Genomic DNA, 26,921 nt, shown 5'->3' with positions numbered 1-26,921 from the left:
TGTTAAAAACGTGACTGTTTAATAAAAGAGCAGCATTACATCTGGATTACTGTGACCTTTATAAAGCAAAATATAAAAGCATCATGGTGTGAGTGTCTGCCTTAAAAATTAACATGAACAGACGATGAACACAGACATTAAAAACAAATATCAACAACAACGATAGAAAAACACATGAAACTAATATATAAAAGCAGTTCTTAAAAACAACACGCATTAACTGCATTACAAAAGATACTGTAAAAAAAACCCAGCAAATAAGTCCTTCATGTTTTAGGCACTTTTAGTTGCAAAAAACAAAGTTGACCTGTTATTTTTATCTGTTCATCTGATGAAAACCACTGAGAGCAAACCGTCCAAGATGTGTTTGTGCTGCAGGAGTCTGAATGAAACCAACACTGGCCTCATTAAAATCAAAGAGACACAAAACCTTCATCATAAACTCAAACGACATCATGCATCACAATAACATCAGCTGAAAGGAATTGTATTATTTGATCTATGGATACTGGTTTCTGTGCATTCAGTTTCAGGTTTCCAGAAGTTATAGGAGCTGAATGTTCTTCAGGGTTCCTCCTGTTTTAAACCAATTAATTTACAGGACTTTTCCACTCATTTGTGATTAACTGGATCAGGATTAGGCTTTTTTATTATTATTGTTGTTTTACTCATAAATGTCGACCCGATAAAATATTTCTAGCCTATTAAAACTAGTAAAATGCACATTCATTATATAAAAATGTTTTAACATTCGATACATTTTCATGACTCTCTCAGGTCTAGAAATCACCATTTTTAAATCAGTATTCCTCATATAACAATGTTTTCCTTTCTGGTTCTTAATAGACAAAAATAATAGTTGTTTAAGTGGTGAATTAAAATAAGAAATAGCTTGATTTTATGCTGTTTTAATGCTTATTTTTGTCTTTTTTAAATAAAGTTTTTGAGAACCCCTACTGGACCTTGTTGAGAACCGCTGATTTACATCACATCAGCATGACACCTTAAGTTTTACGTGTGATTAGTGTATCATCTCTGTTTTTTGGTTGCGTGTAATGAGAAAAACAATCCAGAAGGACCATGTGGAAATTAACTGGGAATTACAATAAAATGTGATTAATCATGGCTTAGAAATGTTTGCAATCTGAGGCATTGCATATTTATTTATTACAATAACAGTCACCTGTGAGCACCTCAGAAAAACAAAGATCTTATTATCATTAAGAACAATCTCTCTTTCATCACACACACATGTTAATTAGTGAATATTTGTTTATCGTATTAGCTTTGTATGTCAGTCTCTAACTTCAACATTAATCTCTCAGTTTCCCACTTCTGAAGTGACTGAATTCCACTAATGATGTGTTTCGTGACACGACATCATCCTGTGAAGACACACACACACACACACGCTCTGTACACACCGCTGATTCCATTACGTGACATGAACCGCATGACGTGATTCTAGCATCATGTGTGTGCAGCACCTCCTTCTGTGTCTGTAACCTGATGGATCTGTGATTGTCCTGCGCTGCAGAGGTCAAAGGTCATCCTCGGGGTCCCTGAGGCTCCAGCAAGAGGAAGGAGCTTCTTCATTAGTGTAAACAGATCATTAATGGGACAGAAGCGTGTTTGATCTTAAGCGAGTTTCGAAGCAGACTCTAACGTCTGAAATGTGTGTGGTTGAGTCTCTGATTGCAGTTGTGATCCTCTAGACTTTGGTGTCTGTGGAGGCATCAGTCAGAGTCTGTAGGATCTCGGTGAATGTGGGCCGTTCTTTAGGGCTGGACGCCCAGCAGCGGCTCATCAGACTGCAGACGTAAGCAGGACAGTTCACTGGAGGAGACAAACGCAGAGTACCTGCCTGGAGACCTGAGAAACACGAGACACAGATAGACACTCATGAGACAGACATAGACACACGAGACAGAAATAAACACACGAGAGACACTCATGAGACATACATGAGACATACATGAGACAGACACACATAAGTCACAAATAGACACACATGAGACACGTATGAAACAGAGACACACACAAGACATATAGACACAAGAGGCACAGAGACACGCATGAAACAGAGACACACAAGACAAGTAGAGACACATGAGACAGAGATATGCACAATACAGACAGACATGAGACACACAAGACAGATTGACACACGAGACACACAAGGCACAGAGAGATACGCATGAGACACAAAGACACAGAAACGCATGAGACACAGATAGACATGAGACACACACAAGACAGAGATAGACACATGAGACACAGACACACATGAGACAGACACATGAGACAGAGACAGACATATGAGACACAGAGAGACACACACGGGACAGACACAAGAGACCGAGATAGACACGAGACACAGAGAGACACACACATGAGACAGACACACGAGACAGACACAAGACAGAGATAGACACAGAGAGACACACATGAGACAGACACATGAGACAGAGATAGACACACACGAGACAGAGACACACACGAGACAGACACATGAGACAGAGATAGACACGAGACACAGAGAGACACACACGAGACAGACACATGAGACAGAGATAGACACATGAGACACAGACACACATGAGACAGACACATGAGACAGAGACAGACACATGAGACACAGAGAGACACACAAGAGACAGAGATAGACACGAGACACAGAGAGACAGAGAGGCACACACATGAGACAGACATAGACACGAGACACAGAGAGACACACATGAGACAGACACATGAGACCGAGATAGACACATGAGACACAGAGAGACACACATGAGACAGACACATGAGACACAGAGAGACACACAAGAGACAGAGATAGACACGAGACACAGAGAGACACACACATGAGACAGACATAGACATGAGACACAGAGAGACACATATGAGACAGACACATGAGACAGAGATAGACACATATGAGACAGACACATGAGACAGAGATAGACACATGAGACACAGACACACATGAGACACAGACACATGAGACAGAGATAGACACGAGACACAGAGAGACACACATGAGACAGACACATGAGACAGAGATAGACACATGAGACACAGAGAGACACACGAGACACAGACACACGAGACAGACACATGAGACAGAGATAGACACATGAGACACAGAGAGACACACATGAGACAGACACATGAGACACAGAGAGACACACAAGAGACAGAGATAGACACGAGACACAGAGAGACTCACACATGAGACAGACATAGACATGAGACACAGAGAGACACACATGAGACAGACACATGAGACAGAGATAGACACATGAGACACAGAGAGACACACATGAGACAGACACATGAGACAGAGATAGACACATGAGACACAGAGAGACACACATGAGACAGACACATGAGACAGAGATAGACACATGAGACACAGAGAGACACACATGAGACAGACACATGAGACAGAGATAGACACATGAGACACAGACACACATGAGACACAGACACATGAGACAGAGATAGACACATGAGACACAGAGAGACACACATGAGACAGACACATGAGACAGAGATAGACACATGAGACACAGACACACATGAGACACAGACACATGAGACAGAGATAGACACATGAGACACAGAGAGACACACATGAGACAGACACATGAGACAGAGATAGACACATGAGACACAGAGAGACACAGATAGACACACGAGACACAGACACACATGAGACAGACACATGAGACAGAGATAGACACATGAGACACAGAGAGACACACATGAGACAGACACAAGACAGAGATAGACACATGAGACACAGATAGACACATGAGACACAGACACACATGAGACAGACACAAGAGACAGAGATAGACACGTGACACAGAGAGACACACATGAGACAGACACATGAGACAGAGATAGACACATGAGACACAGAGAGACACACATGAGACAGACACATGAGACAGAGATAGACACATGAGACACAGAGAGACACATGAGACAGACACATGAGACAGAGATAGACACATGAGACACAGAGAGACACATGAGACACAGAGAGACACATGAGACACAGAGAGACACACACGAGACAGACACATGAGACAGAGATAGACACATAAGACACAGAGAGACACAAATGAGACAGACACGAGACAGAGATAGACACATGAGACAGAGAGAGACACACGAGACACAGAGAGACACACATGAGACAGACACGAGACAGAGATAGACACATGAGACACAGAGAGACACACATGAGACAGACACATGAGACACAGAGAGACACACATGAGACGGAGAGAGACACACGAGACGGACACACAAAAGACACTTTATCAACAGACATTTGGTCAAGAGATTCTAAGACATTAAAAGGTCAACAACTGACACTAACATCATGAACATCTATCTATTAAATTAATTTAAATTCAAAATTGCTTTTTTGGCATGACTGTAAATGATACAATACTGCCAAAGCTTAGTAAACATGTACAAAAAGATATAAAAACAATAATATAATAACAATAATAATAATTAAATAAACATCATAGTAATAGAATCGAATATTATAACATTTTAGAACATATCTATCTCTCTATCTACCCATAAACCCTTCAAATGAGATCCGAAGATCAGAGATTGATGATCCAACAATGATTATCTGCTAAACTCAAGGTTTCTGCAGGTTCCTGCAGATTTAAGAAATCAAATTTAAGAAATTTTTAATACCTGAACTAATAAATATCAGGTCAAGTAAATCCAAATCAATGAGGTATCTTAAATTCTTTAACTTCATTAAACAGGATGAAGCAAGTTCAACTGCAAAACGGTGCAATACTCAAGACGTGTTTAATTCAATATTTACACGTGTACTGAAAATATTGATGTACTAATACATTAATACATATTTTGCAGATATGATAATAATGTGTTTCAAGGAAGGCATAGACTGATAAATAAACAGATTAATAAAGATTAATTAAGATTATTATTCAATAATGTAACCCTAACCCTAACCAGACACAGACTCTCTCAATCACACAGTTAAGATCATGTGACGTCACACGTCTGCTCACCTTCCAGCACCTGCTGGTCACTGAGTGTGGGGTACGGCAGCTCGCCCAGACTGAACACCTCCCACATCAGCACCCCGAACGCCCAGATGTCTGACTTACTGCAGAACTCTCCCTCAAACACACTCTCAGACGACAGCCAGCGCAGCGGGATCCACACCTGCCTGTGCTGATAGTACTCACTGAACACAGACAGAGAGAGAGAGAGAGAGAGAGACACCCACACACACAGAGAGAGAGAGAGAGAGAGACACACACACACACACACACACACACACACACACACACACACACGTCAGCACATGTGACTGAGCTTCATCAACACTAGATGGCGCTCTGCACACAGGTGAGCACTGACAGTGGATCTCACAGCACTGTAATGATCTCTCGTGGACTGAAGGAGCAGGTACCTGTTATAGACGTCTCTACTCAGACTGAGCGCAGACACCTTCACCTGTCTCTGTCCGCTGATCAGACAGTTCCTGGCCGCCAGGTCTCTGTGCACAAAACCTCTGTTTGATAAATGCTGCATCCCATGAGCCACCTGAGCACAAATGGAGACCTGCAGAGTCACAGCAGTCATTAAACACACACAAACCACCTCAGGGACAGAGCCACAGGTCAGATAATAATCAACCGTTGTCAAAGGAACAACTTACTTTAGTTCTAGTGCTGATGGGATGCGGCTTGAGTTTCTCATCGCTGCTCTTTGATATTCTGAGGAACTGTTTGAGATCTCCCTGAAAAACCAGAGAGAAGCACTCACATCAGCACCACTTCACTATTAAGACACTTTACTACATCATAAACACATATGCACATGCATTCAAACAGAAATCATCATATGTAGCTGATAAAAGTCTAATACAGACATGAAAAACTGGATAAATCCTGAGGAAGGTCGATTGACCGCTTATGAAGACAATAAACTTAAATGTTGTGATGATGCAAGTTAATCTTGATCTTCTGCTCATTGTGAACCAAAGAGGATTTTATTTTTCCTGAAAATGTTAGTTATTGTTAAAGCACCAGACTAAAACTTATTGACTTTGAATTTTTGTACTTTTGGGGGATTTTTTTCCCCACTACAAAAACGGAGTATAAATGTGAGACAGGTTATTCTATAATTTCACAAAATGTTGGATTCAAGCTTTTTATCAACTTATTTTCTGTAAAATGAGATTTTTCACAGGCCTCATTAATCCGAGCTCAGTTTTAGAGTGAAAAAAATATGATTTGTTCATAGTTTTTGGCAATTATTCATTCAAAAACTGAGGTGCATGAACCCAGGTCAGTGAGGCCTGCGATCAATCAGATCCAAAAAGAATCACAAACCCTGTACTATATGAAAGAATACAATTAGACAAACAGATTGAATCCCAGCTCAAGGGTTAAGAAGTTATACATTCAAACAGAAATGCTGTGTATGCTGATTTATATTATTCTAACTGCTAATTAAGTGAAAGAGAATTAGCACACACAAATGTGTGTTCTGTGAGTACATGAGCCAAACTAATATAAGAGTGCATGCTGCATATATATTAATGAAGGAGTTTGGATGTGTTTAGTACCAGATCCACGTATTCCAGGATCATGTAATGAGGATGTGTCTCTCTGCAGACTCCCAGCAGTCGCACGACGTGAGCGTGATTGAGTCTGCTGAACATCTCCAGCTCTCGTCTGAACTCGGCTCGGTGTGTTTCCTCTTGACTCTCTAAACTCTTGACCAGCACCAGCGTCTCCGGCTCGGCCTCCTCGATCGCCCTCGCTTTAGCCAGAAACACCTCGCCGAACACACCACGCCCTGCACACACACACACACACACAAGCACACGCACATATGAGTTTGTTTCTTCATCAGGTTTGTAGAAATGTAACATTGCATCAGTGTCTCATCAATGGATGCTCTGCAGTGAATGGGTGCCGTCAGAATGAGAGTCTGATAAAAACATCACAATAATCCACAGCACTCCAGTCCATCAGTGAACATCTGGAGAAGACAGTTTAGAGCTGTGTAAACGCTGCTTGATCTGTGCAGATTTCTCTCCTGATTCAGACCAGAACACTTTTTCACTGGAGGAAGTGTTATTATGGATTATAGACTCTATGTGTTTGAGTTAAAATCATCTTAATGCTGGATGTGTTTCATCTTTTGTCTTCTCCAGATGTTCACTGATGGACTGGAGTGCTGTGGATTATTGTGATGTTTTTATCTGACTCTCATTCTGACGGCACCCATTCACTGCAGAGCATCCATTGATGAGACACTGATGCAATGCTACATTTGTACAAACCTGATCATGGATGAGAAACTTTTCAGCAAGTTCTTCTTTTCATTAGTAAATGAATATGATTTAATTTCTTTAAATCTAGAAGCCCATATCACTATGATGTACAATCTTTTCAGCGATTATTATTGTAAAGTGTTCTGATGGTTCACACCCAGTGTGGTGATGGTCTGCAGGTGCGCTCTGGGAAAGCTCTGCTGTTTCTCTGAGTTTGCTGAAGGTCTCACGCTGGTTAAAGCCACTTCCTCCTGGATCTCAGACATCCTGTGTCCGTTCAGCTGAACACCTACAGGAAACACAAACATCATTAGAAATGACCAGGTTGAACAGCCACTATATATAAGAGAGCTCTATCTCCAAACAGCAGGGTTATTAGTGTAGATGATCTCTGTCAGACACACGCACCGTTCAGACACTCCACCTCAGGCTCTTCTCCGGCACAGTTCTTCTGCAGCCGTTTGTTCTTGCGTCTCTGTTTGCAGTAGAACATCAGTCCCAGCACAGCGATGATGTACGCCACGGCCACGGCCACAGACAGAGCGATGGTCTGGAACATCTTAAACTGACTCTTATCCTCGTCTCCACCGCGGGGATGCACAGGCTTCTCTGAGAACAGAGACACATCACAACACTACAGTAAACCATCTGATTAACTCTTACATTTATTATTATTGATCAGAATAAATATTTACTCCTACAAGTTGATCAGTGTAATTGTAGCTTTTTACAGTTGCCAGGTAACAATGTAACACTGATAATGACTGTGAGTCACTGTAATCTGAGTTTCTAAGCACTTTGAAGCCGTTTGATCCGATCCAGAAATCCCTCCTACCTCTAAAATACTGATCTAAATACCTTTAATAAATGTCTGAATAAGAAATCAAATCTGTTCCTCACCCACGACGTAGAGCTGCGCCGCCGTGTCTCTGATGCTGCAGGTGTTTCCTGCGATGCAGGTGTACACACCCGTGTCCTCAGTGCTCACATCACTAATGACCAGAGAGCCGTTCGGCATCTTCTGAAACCTGAAGAAACACAATCCACACACGTCATCATCTGCTGCACGTCTGGGAGAGACAGACTCAGAGAGAGACAGACCTGCTGGAGCTGCTGCTGAGGAGCAGTGTGTCTCTGAGCATCCACTGGACGTACGGCTGCGGGTCACCGGACGCCTGACAGTGGAGCACGGCTGTGTGACCCTGATAGACCGTAGTCTGCTCCGGCTGCAGCTTAAACTCCACCTCAACTGATAAAAGATGGATGTGAGTGTGTCAGTGTGTGTGTGGAACTCACATGACCTCATGATCAACCCCAGCGTTCAACTCTAACACACACCTGCTACAGTGAGATGGACGTGAGCTCGTATCTCTCCCTGCGAGCTGCTGGACGCCACACACGTGTAGTTTCCTCCGTCTGCGCGGGTCACTGTACTGAAGCGCAGAACCCCGTTCATCTGACTCACGTGAGACGGGAGATCAGCTCCGTCTGTGGAGAGACACGCGTGAGAAACCTGCTCAAACACACCACACATCACTGAGGTATGTTTAAGTGTTTAAATGTTTCTTCTTGGTTATGTGTTCGTTAAGGTGACATTCCATCCGATCGTTTTGCAAACATGATGTGAACGTTCGTTTTAAATGCAGGTGTGTCTGACCTGCTCTGCTCCAGTGTATGATGGGCGTCTCTCGTGCTGTAGCCACACAGCTCACACTGCTCTCTCGCTCCAGCTGCAGACACTGAGACGACTGCGGGACGGGAGTGAACTTCAGCTTCTCTGAGACACACACACACACACACACACACCAGTAAATCTACATGAGCGGCAGGTCGACAGGACGATGATGAAACTGCACATAAACCACAATGAAATGTGATATCTGCTCAACAAACACACTCTTACACACACTTTTTCAGATATTTACACACACATTTGTAATATAACTATGATAACCCTGCTCTCACACAAACCTGTGTGCACTTTCATTGAAACATTATTAATTGCTTTATTTAGATAGCTGTCAGCCTTCAGTGCTGCTGCTCATCATGAGGACGTGTGTCTCAGACACTCTCTCACACACACACACACACACACTCTCACCCAGTATGTGAATCCGTGCGTGTGCTCTGAGCGATCCGGCCTCCGTCTCACACACACAGCTGTACGTCTGATTGTCCTTCACCTCAGCGCTGGTGATCCTCAGCGTGCCGTTAGAGAAGAGCTTGTAACGAGAGCCCTGCAGACAGAGAGAGTGTGTGTGTGTTAAACGTGACACGGTGTGATCTGAAGAGACTGTGGTCACTCCATCATTCACCTCCTCAGTGATCGGGACGCTCTTGCGGTACCATGTGACCCGTGGCTCAGGCGTGCTCCGTGCGTGACAGTGCAGGAATCCCGGCTGACCCTCCTCCACGTGTGTGTCCTGCGGCTGAACGATCCACTCTGGAGAGGCTGTGACACACACACACACACACACACACATTAGTGAGGTTCTCTCATAAAATCCCAAGTAAGGTCAGAATAATATCTCCAGATGAACTCTTTCTGGACTGAAGCAGCTCAGCTTTACTTGATTCTCCATCAATCATGTTCTAGAGTCTCAAATCTGATCCTCAGGATCTTTTGAGGAGCGTTTGTTTCCAGAAGCTTTACTTTCACTGTTCCTCAGCGGAGGAATGATCTTCACAAGCCTCCAGAACATCTCACATCTTCTGAGGAGCATTTATTTCTTCAGCTCTCAATCACTGTGTTATATATGCGGATCATTTACATCTCATCTCTTCACTGGAGATATAGAGTGATATCTACATCAGTTTATATCAGTATCTATTCTACTGTTAGAAAGATCTCACTGATTTACAGCACAAGCAGCAGAATTTCATCATAGAAATATCAGCATCTGCAGCAAATTACATTTTTTGAATAAAACTGAGCTGTTTTTTTGTCCATATTCTCACTGTTTCACACTATATGAACCATAAAAGCCTGACTGATCAGATATGATACTCAACAAAATTTTGGGAGATTTTGTCTAAAGGTTTAAAAAATTGTTCCATTAAAAAAAAAAAAAAAGGATTTTACTAACTATAATTTCAAGTTAGTCTGTATAGGTTTAATATTTGTGAACCTACTAAAAATCCCAGATCTTATGAAAGACCACCCTCTGTTTTATTAGTCATTCCAGAAAACGAAGGGTTAAAGACTGCGGTCTCACTGGGTCATCTGTGATCAGTGTGGAGGTTAATTATTCATTTAGTTTGGTTTGGTGTTTCACTCACTGGCTACAGTGACCACGAGCTCCTGATGCTTCTGTCCGGCCGTGTTGCGAGCGACACACGTGTAGACGCCCGAGTCTGATCCGTCCGTGGGGCTGAAGATCAGATCTCCATCACGCTGATGGACTCGTCCCTCAAACGCCACTCGAGCTCCCGCACGCTCCCACCACACGTCCGGCTCCGGCTGACCCCTCGGTGGATCACAGCGCACACGCGCACTGCGGCCCGCAGAGAAAACCTGGGACATGCGCTCGCCCATGTCTGCGATCTCTAGAGACATAAACAACATCGCATCTGAGAACAGATATTATCTGTTTTTACATTTTTTTCTTTTTGTTAAACATTCCGTTTTGTTTGTTTTGTGTGTGTGATATGGTGTTTGTGAGACATGCGGAAAACACATAATTTATCCCAGCAGTACCAAACATAACGAGAATAATAATGGTGCTAAAACCGATCCCTGGGGTACACCACAAGTAAGTTGAGCCACTAAGGATGATTGGACACCATAACTGCAAAAAAACCTCTATTTGACAGAAAAGATTGGAAGCATTTCAAAACTGTACAGAGGTAAAAACTTGTAGTGATTTTGTCAGAAAAGAAGTTAAGAAAATTTTCACACTCAAAAGTGGAGATAAAGTCTTAATAGTAGGGTTTCGGACAGAATTAATAGTCGAGAAGAGAGTTCAAGTACAATTTGAGTTTTTCCACAATGATATCAGATTAAAATTTATGCCCTAACAGCCTTTTGGAAATTATGTAGGGAAACACTCAGCATTTCAAATGATACTTGGAGCCTATCTTTTTCCATTTATGTTAAAGCCGTCGGCATTAATGCCGTAATGATCAGATATCGTTGTTGATCCAAGCCTGAGACTTGTGTCAGGGATAGACAAGCTTAAGAGGTGCAAAAAAAGTCCAAAATGTCAGAGCATTTGCTAATAAAAGATTGTTTCTGCTCATCAACATCAAGATGTGATGTAACAGAATCCGAATGCATAAGGTTTTAGGTGGAGCTGGAAGCAGTGCAAGGCAGAGCCTGAGAGTCTGTGATCAGAAAGTGGAACATCACAGATGTCAATGTCACTTAAAGACAGCCCATATGTCAATATAAATCAAGCATCTGGCCATGAGAGTGTGTAGGACCATTCACCCACCCCAGAGTGGAGTGTTGAACGGGAAGTATTAAAAAATTAATACTCAGGGGAACCAGTTCAGAATGAGGACTTGGATCACCTGATTTTATCCAGGTCACGAAGAAAATATCTAGATTATTTGAAGAGATGAAATTATATATATGTGGCAACCCACTAGTGAGATGTTAGCTAAATAGCTAAAAAGGCTAATAAATCAGTCATAAGATGGGGCTAGAAAATACAGTTTGTACAGCATAAAAACCATTATGCCTATGATATTATGCTCCCCATAATGATAGGAATACCAGTGTGTGAGAGAGTGTGTGTGTGTGTGTGTGTGTGTGTGTGTCTTCTCTCACCTGCAATCCTGAGAGCTGCCTCCACATGTACTTGTTTGTTTTCTCCATACTGAGCCACACATTTATACACACCTGTGCTGCGCTGCTTCACCTGAGTGATGTGCAGTGTGCCGTTAGCGTACACCACGACCCTGACACACACACACACACACACACACACACACACACGGTTAGTTACAGCAATAAACCAGTGCAAGATCACCATAAAATTTAATTAAAATGGTAAAATCACAATGTACAGAATTCAACAAAAACACAATACATTGTTAATTTTATTAATAACCAGAATACAGACATTTTTGCCACAAATTAGTTGATTAGTGTTGATTAGAGCTGTGTTTACTGTTGCTAAGCGAAGTATGTGGGTCACGGGTGTGTGTTTAAGGTTTCAGACGCAGATCATCAGACACAATCTGTCTGATCAGACACAATCTAACACTCAGATTCACAGTCTGAATAAAGGCAAACGCCTGCAATCCCAGAATCCCCTGTGTGTTACTGCTGAAGACGTGTTTGAACACTTTTCAAGCTGACGAACAAATGAAAGCATGAGTCAGATGAGAGCAGAATCAAACATATTTACAGTACCAGACAGATTACACTGCAGATATCCAACATCATATCTTATTGATGTCAAACACAACCGATAAAGTCTCCCTGAATTACATGATGAGCAGCCTGTGAACAATCCTGAATAATACTAACATTTTTAATTACATTTAATTTTTATATTTTCTGACTTCACTTTGAATTTAAAGTTTTTGTTGTTTTTGTCATTTTTATTATTTTTTAATGTCTATATATTAACATTTTGTAATCTTTTGTCTACACTTCAATTTTAGTTAATGTTTTAGACATTTTCTTGTTTTTGTCTTTTTTTTTTTTTACATTTCTACATATTTGTTATTAAATTTTATTAGTTTATTTAGTTAAAGGTTTTTTAGTACCGTATTTTTCGGACTATAAGTCGCACCTGAGTATAAGTCGCATCAGTCCAAAAATACGTCATGATGAGGAAAAAAACATATAAGTCGCACTGGACTATAAGTCGCATTTATTTAGAACCAAGAACCAAGAGAAAACATTACCGTCTACAGCCACGAGAGGGCGCTCTATGTTGCTCAGTGTAGGCTACAGGAGCAATGAGCAGCATAGAGCGCCCTCTAGTGGCTGTAGACGGTAATGTTTTCTCTTGATTCATTTCTCTTAATTAATTTCTGTTGGTTCATGTCAAAATTAATTTAGATAAATAAGTCGCACCTGACTATAAGTCGCAGGACCAGCCAAACTATGAAAAAAAGTGCGACTTATAGTCCGGAAAATACGGTACTTTAAATTACACTAATAGTCTTGGCAACTACCTGAAATAGAAACAAAACAAAAAACAAAACTAGAGGTATTTCATATTGCATGAAGGGAAAGAACTTTTACTTATAGAAAAGCTCTAAAAACTGCTAGATCTGCTTAATTTGTGTCTCTTTTGCAAGGAGTCAAACACAACCCCAGATATTTATTCAATACAATGGTTAAATTAACAAAAAATAAAGCATCAATAGACACAGACCTTTCCCAACAGCACAACAATAATGACATTATGAACTTCTTTACTTCCAAGATCGATATTATTAGAGATAAAATTATAACCATGCAACCACAGTATCGCATGAGATAGCATGCTATAGATCCCCTGAGGAACAGAACTCATTCTCTACTATAAGAGAGGAAGAATTGTATAAACTTGTCAAATCATCTAACCCAGGGGTCACCAATCTCAGTCCTGGAGGGCCGCTGTCCTTCAGAGTTTAGCTCCAACACCAATTAAACACACCTGAACCAGATAATCAAGATCTCACTAGGCATACTGACTTTCAAACAGGTGTGTTGGAGCTGGTTGGAGCTAAACTCTGCAGGACAGCGGCCCTCCAGGACCGAGATTGGTGATCTCTGATCTAAACCAACAACATGTATGTTAGACCCTATTCCATCTAAGCTCCTAAAAGAGGTGCTTCCAGAAGTGATAGATACTCTTCTGACTATTATTATTTCCTCATTGTCATTAGGACATGTCCCCAAAACCTTCAAACTGGCTGTTATTAAGCCTCTCATCAAAAAGACACAACTTGATCCTAGAGAATTAGTTAATTACAGAACGATCTCAAAACTCCTTTTCTTTCAAAAATACATGAAAAGGCAGTATCTTTTCAGCTATTTTACTTCTTAGAGAAAAATGGTATCTGTGAGGATTTCCAGTCAGGATTTAGACCGTATCATAGTACTGAGACTGCTCTTCTTAGAGTTACAAATGATCTGCTCTTATCATCTGATCGTGGGTGTATCTCTCTATTAGTTCTATTAGTATTGGATCTTAGTGCTGCGTTTGACACAATTGACCACAATATTTTTTTGAGTAGACTACAAATTATTTTGGCATTATTGGAATTGCATTGTCATGGTTAAAATTGTACTTATCAGACCATCATCAATTTGTAGAAGTAAATGACAAGATATCATATCATTCACAAGTGCAGTATGGAGTACCTCAAGGCTCAGTACTAGGGCCGCTACTCTTCACGCTTTATATGTTACCCTTGGGAGATATCATCAGGAAACATGGTGTTAGCTTTCACTGTTATGCTGATGATACTCAGCTCTATATTTCTTCGCGGCCCGGTGAAACACACCAATTTGATAAACTAATGTAATGAATAGTCAATATAAAAAAACTGGATGACGAGTAATTTCTTACTGCTAAATTCTGAAAAAACAGAGGTGTTAATTATAGGACCTAAAAACTCTGCTTGTAATAACCTAGAACACTGTCTAAGACTTGATGGTTGCTCTGTCAATTCTTCGTCATCAGTTAGGAACCTAGGTGTGCTATTTGATCGCAATCTTTCCTTAGAAAGCCACGTTTCTAGCATTTGTAAAACTGCATTTTTCTATCTCAAAAATATATCTAAATTACGGCCTATGCTCTCAATGTCAAATGCAGAAATGTTAATCCACGCATTTATGACCTCAAGGTTAGATTATTGTAATGCTTTATTGGGTGGTTGTTCTGCACGCTTAGTAAACAAACTACAGCTAGTCCAAAATGCAGCAGCAAGAGTTCTTACTAGAACCAGGAAGTATGACCATATTAGCCCGGTCCTGTCAACACTGCACTGGCTCCCTATTGAACATGAAAACATTTTTAAATCTTTTTAAATTAAATCAATCATTAATAAAGCCCTTAATGGTTTAGCTCCTCTGTACTTGAGCGAGCTCATATCACATTATAGTCCTTCATGTCCACAGCATTCTCAAAACTCAGGCAATTTGATAATACCTAGAATATCAAAATCAAAATTTGGCGCCTAAACTCTGGAATAACCTACCTAACATTGTTCGGGAGGCAGACACACTCTTGCAGTTTAAATCTAGATTAAAGACCGATCTCTTTAACCTGGCTTACACATAACGGACTATCACATTTCTTTAATTCTAATCCGTTAAAGGATTTTTAGGCTCTTTTAGGCTCTTAACACTTCCCATAACACCCAATGTACTTGCTACATCATTAGAAGAATGGCATCTGAATGACCTGAACTGGATGATGACATCACTGAAACGTCAATGAATTGACTTAAACTGAAAAATGACTCTGTTATTGTCTTCTTGCTTTAATGACAGATATTATCTATTTTGCTGTTTAACGCTTTAAAGCTGTTTGACACAACCAGTATTGTATAAATCACTTAGGGCTGGGCGATAATTCAATAATGATAATTACTGTGATATAGTTAGATAAATATTCAATATAATGTTTATTGTGCCAAAAGCGAAACTAAACAGCGCGACTCATTTGAGTCGCACCACATGGACCGTTTATCTGCTCGGATCAAAGTGCAAATAAATAAATTAAAACTTGATCAGAATAAATATAACGATATAAAACTGAGGTTGCTACAATTTTTATTTTTACTGATTTTGATAATGAACAAAAATGTACCTCTGCATCCTAACTCAAGTTGCCAGCGAATATGCATTTCTAAGAGACAAAAAATGATATTATTATTATTATTATCAGGCAACCCAAACCTGTTTCATGATTTGAAACAATATCACTCATTAGAACATGCAGAAACTAAGTAATACATTTTTATATTTAGATATTTATTTTCTTAAGGAAAAGTAATGGTCTGGTTTCTACAACTTTCAATCTGGAGCAAAAGTCTGGCTTTAAACTTGAAAGAAATAAAGATCTGACATTTAGTGTGATAATTATCGATATCAACTGAAATGAAAAAAAAAATACTGTGATAATTTTTTTGGCTATATCGCCCAGCCCTAAAAGTGCTATATAAATAAAGGTGACTTGACTTGATTTGACATGAAGCTTGAAATGAAAACGGGCTGTAATGTTTCGGGAGACGTCATGAGCATGAATCTAGAGAGAGATCACGTGGAGTCAGAGTTCTGCAGTACGCCACAGTTTTAAAGTGTTGAGATTAGTGCAGGATGTTATTAACGCATCAAAGCAGAGCATCACTGCTGAACATGCCAGAACATTCACTGGACTTCCCATGATGCACCAGTGATGGATCATTTATCTGTGGGTGGTCAGACCTTTTGAACAGCTTTATGTATAGACTCACACAGTCTATATAGTTTCTAATCATTTTTATTTTTAGTTCAGATTAATAAATTTTCAGATTATATATTTATATATATATATATATATATATATATATATATATATATGAATGAAAGTTTAGATTTGTAAACTTTTTCGTTTTTACTTAAAGTTTTGGTCATTTTGTTGTTTTTGTCATTTTTATGTCCTCACACTGTCAATTCCCACTCACTCTTATCCTCTCAACACTTAAAGAATGTAAAAACTGACCAGTAAAGAGCTGGAGCCTGTCTGAGTGTCTGCAAGTGATGTATGCATTAGGAAACATTCAGGATATGAAGCATCTCACCGTGATTTGTTGATGACGGGTTCTGCATCATGGAACCACTCGATCAGCGGCGGTGGCTTGGCTCTGAACTGACAGTGAAACACGGCCTCCTCATTACGCAGAACCACCTGATCCACCGGAGCCACCAGCAAACGGGGAACAGACTTATCTGAACACACAGAAGAGTCACCCATGATCTTATTAATATACAGTATGACACACACACACACACACTCACTCACTCATCTACTCGTCCCCTTTCATTATTGCCACTTGCTAACAGCACTGACAGCACCTGTCAGGTGCCATGTGACCTTTGATCTTTAGCACACCTAGATCAGACCACATTCCACAGACAGAAACTCATCCGACCGTCCCTCCATTTAATCCTTGTGCTCCTGCAGGATGTGATTCTACAAATCATCCTTCACTGATTTACAGTCACATTTATAAACATCATCACATTTAATAAACATATTCATATAGTTACTAATGAAACAACTCACACAGTCATTTTAACTTGAATGAATATTTGAGTCAAATACTGATCTGTTCAGTATTTAATGATAATTTCATCAAGTTAATTTTTTGTTTGCATGTTCATTTTAAGTAAAAAAAATTATGAATCAACTTCAAACTTCTGAATCAATTATTCATGATCCAACATTTCATGAATGTTATAATTTTATCAAGTGTTGTCAATCACAGTGGATTTATCTTTTGTCTGTAATCATGTCACACTGTAGATCAGACAGACACGTCTATATCAGACAGATATGTTCTAGGATCAGAAAGACACGCTCTAGATCACAAACACGCTCTAGATCAGAGACACGCTCTAGATCACAGACAAGCTCTAGATCAGGCAGACATGCTCTAGATCAGACAGACACGCTCTAGATCACAGACAAGCTCTAGATCAGACAGACACGTCTATATCAGACAGATATGTTCTAGGATCAAACAGACACGCTCTAGATCAGACAGACACGCTCTAGATCAGACAGACACGTCTATATCAGACAGATATGTTCTAGGATCAGACAGACATGCTCTAGATCACAAACACGCTCTAGATCAGACAGACACGCTCTAGATCACAGACAAGCTCTAGATCAGACAGACACGCTCTAGATCAGACAGACATGCTCTAGATCAGACAGACACGCTCTAGATCACAGACAAGCTCTTGATCAGACAGACATGCTCTAGATCAGACAGACACGCTCTAGATCACAGACACGTCTATATCAGACAGATATGTTCTAGGATCAGACAGACATGCTCTAGATCACAAACACGCTCTAGATCAGACAGATACGCTCTAGATCACAGACAAGCTCTAGATCAGACAGACAGGCTCTAGATCAGACAGACACGCTCTAGATCAGACACGCTCTAGGTCAGACAGACATGCTCTAGATCACAAACACGCTCTAGATCAGACAGACATGCTCTAGGATCACAGACACGCTCTAAATCAGACAGACATGCTCTAGATCACAAACACGCTCTAGATCAGACAGACATGCTCTAGATCACACACTCGCTCTAGATCAGACAGACACGCTCTAGATCAGACAGACATGCTCTAGATCAGATAGACATGCTCTAGATCAGACAGACAAGCTCTAGATCAGACAGACACGCTCTAGATCAGACAGACACGCTCTAGATCAGACAGACAAGCTCTAGATCAGACAGACAAGCTCTAGATCAGACAGACAAGCTCTAGATCAGACAGACACGCTCTAGATCAGACAGACAAGCTCTAGATCAGACAGACAAGCTCTAGATCATACAGACAAGCTCTAGATCAGAGACACGCTCTAGATCACAGACAAGCTCTAGATCAGACAGACACGCTCTAGATCAGAGACACGCTCTAGATCAGACAGACAAGCTCTAGATCAGACAGACACGCTCTAGATCAGACAGACAAGCTCTAGATCATACAGACACGCTCTAGATCAGAGACACGCTCTAGATCAGAGACACGCTCTAGATCAGACAGACACGCTCTAGATCAGACAGACACCCTCTAGATCAGACAGACACCCTCTAGATCAGACAGACACCCTCTAGATCAGACAGACAAGCTCTAGATCAGAGACACGCTCTAGATCAGACAGACAAGCTCTAGATCATACAGACACGCTCTAGATCAGAGACACGCTCTAGATCAGAGACACGCTCTAGATCAGACAGACACGCTCTAGATCAGACAGACACCCTCTAGATCAGACAGACACCCTCTAGATCAGACAGACACCCTCTAGATCAGACAGACAAGCTCTAGATCAGACAGACAAGCTCTAGATCAGAGACACGGTCTAGATCAGACAGACAAGCTCTAGATCAGACAGACACGCTCTAGATCAGACAGACATGCTCTAGGATCAGTATGGTATACGATGTGTATGGTAGCGATTAAAATAGAGTAAATATCCTTTTGAAAGTAATTTGACACTTCAAATGAAGATTTATTGATTACATTGTTATGCCAGTAGGTGACGAAAATGGGCTGTTAAAATGTATTTGTCATTGAATCATACAAGAGATTTGTTCAAAAATGCTGATTCATCCAGTAATTAAACAATCCTGAGTGAGTCATTCAATCATTTATTCATAAATTGCATCTGATTTTGTTTAGTTGACTTAAGAATCATGAGAGAACCACAACTTTCATTGGGGAAAAAAAAAGAAGGAAACTAAGGAAACTAGAAAACTAAATTTATCCATAATCATCCAGTTCTATTCTGCACACAATCAGGTCTTAAAGAGTCCAGTTTTATGTAGCCTGTTGATTTTTGTTCATGGTATTCAGCTCCAATAAAAGGTCTGCTAAAAACTGACACTGCTAAATTTTTGATATCATTTTCTATATTCAATCACATTGGAATCGAAAAGAAACAGAATCGATAAGCAGAATTGGAATCAGAATAGGAATTGCTCAAATTCAATGATACCCAGCCCTATACGTGAGCAGCGCAGGTGTGTGTGTGGGCAGACCGGCCGAGGTGTTGGGTTACGCTTCAGACATTTCTGTTTAGCTGCGCATGAGGTGACAAACATTACAGAACACACACAATAAAAGCTGAGACTGCATGCCTGGACATCAATGACAAGCTAAAGCAGTCAATGTCTTCTCACACATCTAAAAACTTCAACTAAACATGCTCTCTCTGATACTCTAATATGATCTACAGAACGAATCTAATCTAGAAGAACCTGAGCTTGTGTCTGTTTACCTCTAATAATCTTACCGATGATATTGAGGGTGATGTTGTGGTTACTGCACACTTTTCCTGCAGCATTTTGAGCACAGCAGGAGTACATCCCAGAATCCCCTGTGCTGATGTTGGTCAGTGTCAGGATCCGGTCCTTTCTGTCCAGTTGAACTCCATCTTTGAACCATTTACTGCTCGGCCTGCACAGGTCAGAAACATCTTGTCAGTAGAGTATGATTAGAAACACATCTGTAATCTATGGAAGATAATTTCTGCCATGGAATAAAAAAATACTTTTTAGCTCACAATTCTGAGTTTGCAAGATATAAATTCAGAAGGCTGGGCTCACCGTGGATGTCCATCAATGTGACACTGCAGTACGATTCGCTCAGCCTCCTCTAGCTCCGCCTCTGAGGCGGGTTCATTCATGGTGACCGGCCCCCTCTCCAGCCCTGAGGACACACCACAACACCCACAACCATGACTAAAGTAAAAGACTAAAAGACTAAAGTAAAAGACAAGTCTCTCCCGATTCCAAGTTCCAAGTAGTTGTGATTATAATTTTGAGCAAAGGAAATTTGTGCATTAATTGTTAACCATTATGCAGCATGACTAAATTTGACTTTAAAAACTTCTCATTAACTAAAACATTTAGTCAACTAAGTTGATTTAACAAAAAAAAAAAATTGTAAAAAAAATGCTAAAACCTAAAAAGGGTATTTGACTAAAGGACTAAGACTAAATTAAAAAAAAAAAAACAAAAAGAAAAAACAATTTGGTCTGTGTTCATTTGAGATCCGTGTAGATGTTTTCTGAAAGCTGTTAGGGTTAAATGCAGCCAACAACATGTTTTCTTGGCCTCTCTGTTCATGTGTTTAATTATTTTACCCTGTAAATGCTCATAAATATGGTGGATGAGAGTAAAAGTAATGTGACTGAAACATATGTAATCAAGCTGAACGTGCTTAAAAATCCACAAAAGATTCAGGCAGAAAAGGTGTGAAACCAAACATAACAGCAGGAATAATTACACAGCTGAGGGCGAGACGCCCATCACTGCAACATGACACGCGAGAGAGAGAGAGACACTGGATGAACTGAGAGAGAGAGAGAGAATGACAGAGATATGACTGGAATCGTGACGTCTGGTCTCCAGAGACACACACACTCGCAGCTGAAGCTCTGCTCACACTTGATGTTGAAGGAGGCGCTGGCGGAGGTCAGGGTCTCTTGGGTGGAGCTGCTGGATGCTACACACTGGAAGCTGCCCGTGTCTGCATGACGGTCCACTGCGGTGAACTTCAGGTTACTGCCCTCCTGGAAGCGGCGGTCTGAGTCGTCCACACGCCGGCCGTCCTGTGTCCACCAGAAGAGCATGTCCTCTGGGCCACTGAGCTCACAGCGCAGGATAGCACTGCGGCCGTGTAAGGCATCCTGAGACTGGGGCTCCTCGGAGAACCGAAGTGAAGACGCCTGGATGATGAAGACTGAGAGACACACAGAGAACCAGTCAAACTACTGAACAAAACACTGAGACACTCACAACAGATGGATGAATGAAGACAAATCAAACAGTGTAGAACCGAACAGCATGTTTGCATTCATTAATGATACAGTGAGACACTTGAGCTTCAGCACTGACAACACAAACACAACCTTCAACATCATCATCAGAAGCTCTGAGCTCATCTACAGAGTACAGACCTCATCACATCACATCAATCCCATCAGCAGTCATCACATCACACGAGTTTGACTGTGTGCTCAGTCTTACATCTACTTGTATTTATTCAGCACTTTAATCCAAGCAACGTATCACACAAATATCAATATTTACAAAAATCACAAGCAATTTGTCAGAAAATCACAGCATTCATAAAACACAATGACAGGATTAGTCAAAACTAGATTAGTAAACAAGCTAGAGCAGAAGACAAATGCATTATCAGGAGTTAATACTGCAGAACGTGATGTTCTTCCTCAGTATCTAAACATTCTATTTACTGGAGATGCAAAATCATTTAAGATAAGAAGATAAGAAAGTCAAGTGAGTTTATGATTAATAGCAGGACAAATGTCTGCCAGTGGCCTCAGAAAATGAATGTGCTTTCTCTTTCAATTAATTAATTCTTGCTTCAGTTTCTCAGAAAACAAGACATCTTTATGGCGTTATAAGTATCTTGAATTAAGAATCCTTAGATATTTGCTGAAAAAAATATTGAGAATGTTTTTTTAGTCAACTAAAATGCAACATTTTCATTTTCATTTCGTTAAGTTCTTGTTCCTGGGCTAGTTAAGTTCTTGTTTCCAGGTTGGTTAAGTGCTTGTTCCTGGGTTAGTTAAGCTCTTGTTCCTGGGTTGGTTAAGCTCTTGTTCCTGGGTTAGTTAAGTTCTAGTTCCTGGGTTGGTTAAGCTCTTGTTCCTGGGTTAGTTAAGTGCTTGTTTTCAGGTTGGTTAAGCTTGTGTTTCTGGGTTGGTTAAGCTCTTGTTCCTGGGTTAGTTAAACACTTGTTCCTTGGTTAGTTAAGTTATAGTTCCTGGGTTGGTTAAGCTCTTGTTCCTGGGTTAGTTAAGTGCTTGTTCCTGGGTTAGTTAAGTGCTTGTTTCCAGGTTGGTTAAGCTTGTGTTTCTGGGTTGGTTAAGCACTTGTTCCTGGGTTAGTTAAACACTTGTTCCTGGGTTAGTTAAGCGCTTGTTCCTGGGTTAGTTAAGCGCTTGTTCCGTTAAACGCTTGTTTCCAGGTTTGTTAAGATCGTGTTTCTGGGTTGGTTAAGTTCTTGTTTCTGGGTTGGTCAAGCTTGTGTTTCTGGATTGGTTAAGCTCTTGTTCCTGGGTTAGTTAAGTTCTTGTTCCTGGGTTAGTTAAGTGCTTGTTTCCTGGGTTAGTTAAACGCTTGTTCCTGGGTTAGTTAAGTGCTTGTTCCTGGGTTAATTAAACGCTTGTTTGCAGGTTGGTTAAGCTCATGTTTCTGGGTTTGTTAAGCACTTGTTCCTGGGTTAGTTAAACACTTGTTCCTGGGTTAGTTAAGTTCTTGTTTCTGGGTTGGTTTAGCTTGTGTTTCTTGATTGGTTAAGCTCTTGTTCCAGGGTTAGTTAAACGCTTGTTCCTGGGTTAGTTAAGCTCTTGTTTCTGGGTTGGTCAAGCTTGTGTTTCTGGGTTGGTTAAGTTCTTGTTCCTGGGTTTGTTAAGCTCTTGTTTCTGGGTTGGTCAAGCTTGTGTTTCTGGGTTGGTTAAGTTCTTGTTCCTGGGTTTGTTAAGCTCTTGTTCCTGGGTTAGTTAAGTTCTTGTTCCTGGGTTAGTTAAGTGCTTGTTCCTGGGTTAGTTAAACGCTTGTTCCTGGGTTAGTTAAGTGCTTGTTCCTGGGTTAGTTAAACGCTTGTTTGCAGGTTGGTTAATCTCATGTTTCTGGGTTTGTTAAGCACTTGTTCCTGGGTTAGTTAAACACTTGTTCCTGGGTTAGTTAAGTTCTTGTTTCTGGGTTGGTTTAGCTTGTGTTTCTTGATTGGTTAAGCTCTTGTTCCAGGGTTAGTTAAACGCTTGTTCCTGGGTTAGTTAAAAGCTTGTTTATGGGTTGGTTTAGCTTGTGTTTCTTGATTGGTTAAGCTCTTGTTCCTGGGTTAGTTAAAATCTTGTTTCCAGGTTTGTTAAGCTCATGTTTCTGGGTTGGTTAAGTGCTTGTTTCTGGGTTAGTTAAATGCTTGTTTCCTGGGTTAGTTGAGCTTCTGGGTTGGTTAAGCTTGTGTTTCTGGATTGGTTAAGCTCTTGTTCCTGGGTTAGTTAAGTACTTGTTTCCAGGTTGGTTAAGCTCATGTTTCTGGGTTGGTTAAGCGCTTGCTCCTGGGTTAGTTAACCTCTTGTTTCTGGGTTGGTTAAGCTTGTGTTTCTGGATTGGTTAAGCTCTTGTTCATGGGGTTAGTTAAGTACTTGTTTTCAGGTTGGTTAGGCTTGTGTTTGTGGGTTGGTTAAGTGCTTTTTCCTGGGTTAGTTAAGTTCTTGTTCCTGGGTTAGTTAAACGCTTGTTTCCAGGTTGGTTAAGCTCTAGTTCCTGGGTTAGTTAAGCTCTTGTTTCCGGTTTGGTTAAGCGCCTGTTTCCAGGTTATGTAAGCACTGAGGTCTTCAGCTGCATGAACTGACAAGCGCATCACATCACGTGTAAAACGGAGCGTCTTACATGTCAACACACATCAAGTGTCTGTATCAAATGTCAAAAGACGTTTTATTTTTTGTAACATTTCCTATAATACCATGATGCTCTTAAAGTGGGCCACTAAAAGCTTCCATACATTATTCAGGCATGTGGAAGAAAAGCTTCAGGCAGTATCAGAGCAGACAAATCACCCGTCCATGTCTTAAGATCAGCACAGTCACAGAGAAGCTCATCTCACACATCTATGCTTGCTTTTTAAATCATACTTTTATGGAACATCTGTGTGTTTTGAAACTTTAAAGCATTTCATCTGGACAACCTGTAAAATACTATGAAATGACATCAGAAATGATCAGGACAGCCGACAAAGCTTCACTGGAAGCACTGGAGGAAACGCAGCTGCTTTATTGAACACATGAGAAGACAGCAGGTTCCTGAGAAACAAATCACACCAGAATGTTGACTTCACAGGAACATCCAGAACCCAGGGCACTGATGGTGGAGCAGTGAGGATTTTCCTTGAATCAGTATTTATTCATCTGAACCTGGGTCGAACATCAGCTCCAGTCCTGTGACTGTGATCATTCAGCAGCTCTCAAACAATGAGATGAGGATCAGTCTGCTGAAGCTTCACACTGTACATTACATTACAGTACAGTACAGTGACGTTGACATGGCAACCAGCATGCCGTCTGCTTCCTCTCTTTGTGGGCCTTCTGCTGCTATGAAAGACAAACTCAAGGACTGATCAGCACTCTAGGATTCATCACTGACCATCATTGGAAATACATCAGGAATTATTAATTAATTTCTGGATTAACAGTACACTATATTGTACCTAAAATAACACCTTTACATTTATCAAAAAAAATTGACAGTAATATTTTTAATGTTTCTTAAAGATTTCTCTTCTGCTCAACAAGCTTGCGTTTATTTGATCAGAAATACAGCAAAAGCAGTAGTATTGTGAAATATTTTTACTATTTAAAGCAGCTGTGTTCTGTGTGAATCTGTGTTAAAGTGTAATGTATTTCTGTGATGCTCCGCTGTATTTTCAGCATCATTCCTCCAGTCTTCAGTGTCACATGATCTTCAGAAATCATGATAATATGATGATTTACTGCTCAAGAAACATTTCTGATTATTATTATTAACAATAATAATAATAATAATAATAATAATAATATTTAAACAGTTAAGTAAAGTTTTTTTCAGGATTCTTTGATGAATAGAAAGATTAATCTATCATATAAAGCTTTTGTAACATTATGCACTATACCATTCAAAAGCTTGGAGTCAGTATTATTATTATTTTATTTATTGTGGGGGGGCTAATTAGAGAAATTAATACTTTTATTTAGCCAGGGTGCTTTAAATTGATTTGAATTTTAAATTTGAGGCATTTGTAATGTTAAATAAATCCTTTTAACATAAAAACAATCAAACTGAAACACACACATACACAAAATTAAATATTTTATCTTAAAATATTTTTACTTGCATGTCACATTAATTATTATAATTAACTAAAACTAAAAACCATTTTTTACTTAATAAATGTACAAAATAAATGTTAACTGAAAAAAAAAAAAAAACTTATTTTAGCCAGTTTCCAAGGCAAGTTTTCTCATTTTTATTTCATTTAAATTGTATTTACTTCTCAGAAGTGAACAGTAAGGAGAGTAGGGGATGAAAGTCAGGTTGAAACAAGCTCGCCCTCATTAAACTCCTAAACGAGTGTTGCGTTCTGTCATGAGGGACGTGTTTCCATCACTTCACCCGTTCACATACATCCGTCCGGCTCCACAAATTAAGCTTCTATTGTCACCGTGACCAGCCGTTATCACAACAACGCAGTAAAAATTTCTAAAACCATTAGAGCATTACAGTAAATGTGTGGCCACCCAGAATCTTCCGTTACCGCCTCATTACCCATGACACATCTGGGGCCCGGGGCCCTTCAGAGACGAGGCATAAAGACGCTATTGTTCACTCTGTGTACTGTCATCATTCATGTGTTTATGATGATCTCCCAGCTCCTGTTTATAATCTCCTCCGGACCACAAGCGTAAGATACCTGGATGAAGACGGAACATGGCGACGGATGGGAACCGAACAAAACCTCCTCTCTTTAACATCTCAATAACTAACTCGGAGTCTCTTTACAGCTCAAGCCTTGTGAATGTGTATAAAGTCATTTTGTGGTGCAGTATGAACCATAAACGTCTGAACAAGTGTCATCTGCATTATTTCATTAAAAAAAGGCAGAACACATTGGTGAAACTAATCTAATTGCAATTTTTACAATTATTATCATTAATATTTGTTATTAATATTATTACTTTTTTTTAATGAAATTATAAAAATAAACAATTCAATAAAGAAATGTCACTATAATACTACGGAAAGGTAAAGTATTTCATAATAATAATACTAAAACAATAAATATTATTATTATTTAATTATATGATTA

At 40.1% G+C, this 26,921-nt stretch overlaps 1 protein-coding gene across 2 annotated transcripts in view; it reads right to left on the bottom strand.

The window, feature by feature from the left end:
- LOC132110362 (inactive tyrosine-protein kinase 7-like) overlaps positions 1-26,921 on the bottom strand; it is a 39,501-nt gene continuing 12,580 nt past the window's right edge. The window contains exons 2-21 of one of the 2 annotated variants that reach the window (XM_059516908.1): positions 21,492-21,788; positions 20,651-20,753; positions 20,338-20,501; positions 17,093-17,240; positions 12,129-12,259; positions 10,637-10,903; positions 9,673-9,809; positions 9,459-9,594; positions 9,015-9,134; positions 8,696-8,845; positions 8,459-8,606; positions 8,258-8,385; positions 7,766-7,966; positions 7,515-7,646; positions 6,644-6,876; positions 5,732-5,812; positions 5,483-5,634; positions 5,076-5,254; positions 1,445-1,872; positions 1-1,412 (exon numbers count right to left, since the gene is read on the bottom strand). In XM_059516908.1, coding sequence (XP_059372891.1) covers positions 1,712-1,872; positions 5,076-5,254; positions 5,483-5,634; positions 5,732-5,812; positions 6,644-6,876; positions 7,515-7,646; positions 7,766-7,966; positions 8,258-8,385; positions 8,459-8,606; positions 8,696-8,845; positions 9,015-9,134; positions 9,459-9,594; positions 9,673-9,809; positions 10,637-10,903; positions 12,129-12,259; positions 17,093-17,240; positions 20,338-20,501; positions 20,651-20,753; positions 21,492-21,788 — 3,068 coding nt within the window. In that variant the 3' untranslated portion in view covers positions 1-1,412; positions 1,445-1,711. Of the gene's footprint in view, positions 1,415-1,444; positions 1,873-5,075; positions 5,255-5,482; positions 5,635-5,731; positions 5,813-6,643; positions 6,877-7,514; positions 7,647-7,765; positions 7,967-8,257; positions 8,386-8,458; positions 8,607-8,695; positions 8,846-9,014; positions 9,135-9,458; positions 9,595-9,672; positions 9,810-10,636; positions 10,904-12,128; positions 12,260-17,092; positions 17,241-20,337; positions 20,502-20,650; positions 20,754-21,491; positions 21,789-26,921 lie in introns of both variants that reach the window. The other variant, XM_059516907.1, reaches the window with a different exon arrangement.

The sequence above is a fragment of the Carassius carassius genome, chromosome 30 (assembly GCF_963082965.1).
Source record: "Carassius carassius chromosome 30, fCarCar2.1, whole genome shotgun sequence".
Lineage (NCBI taxonomy): Eukaryota > Metazoa > Chordata > Actinopteri > Cypriniformes > Cyprinidae > Carassius > Carassius carassius.
Note: the sequence above shows the minus strand (reverse complement) of the source record. Positions and strands in the feature narration are given on the sequence as shown.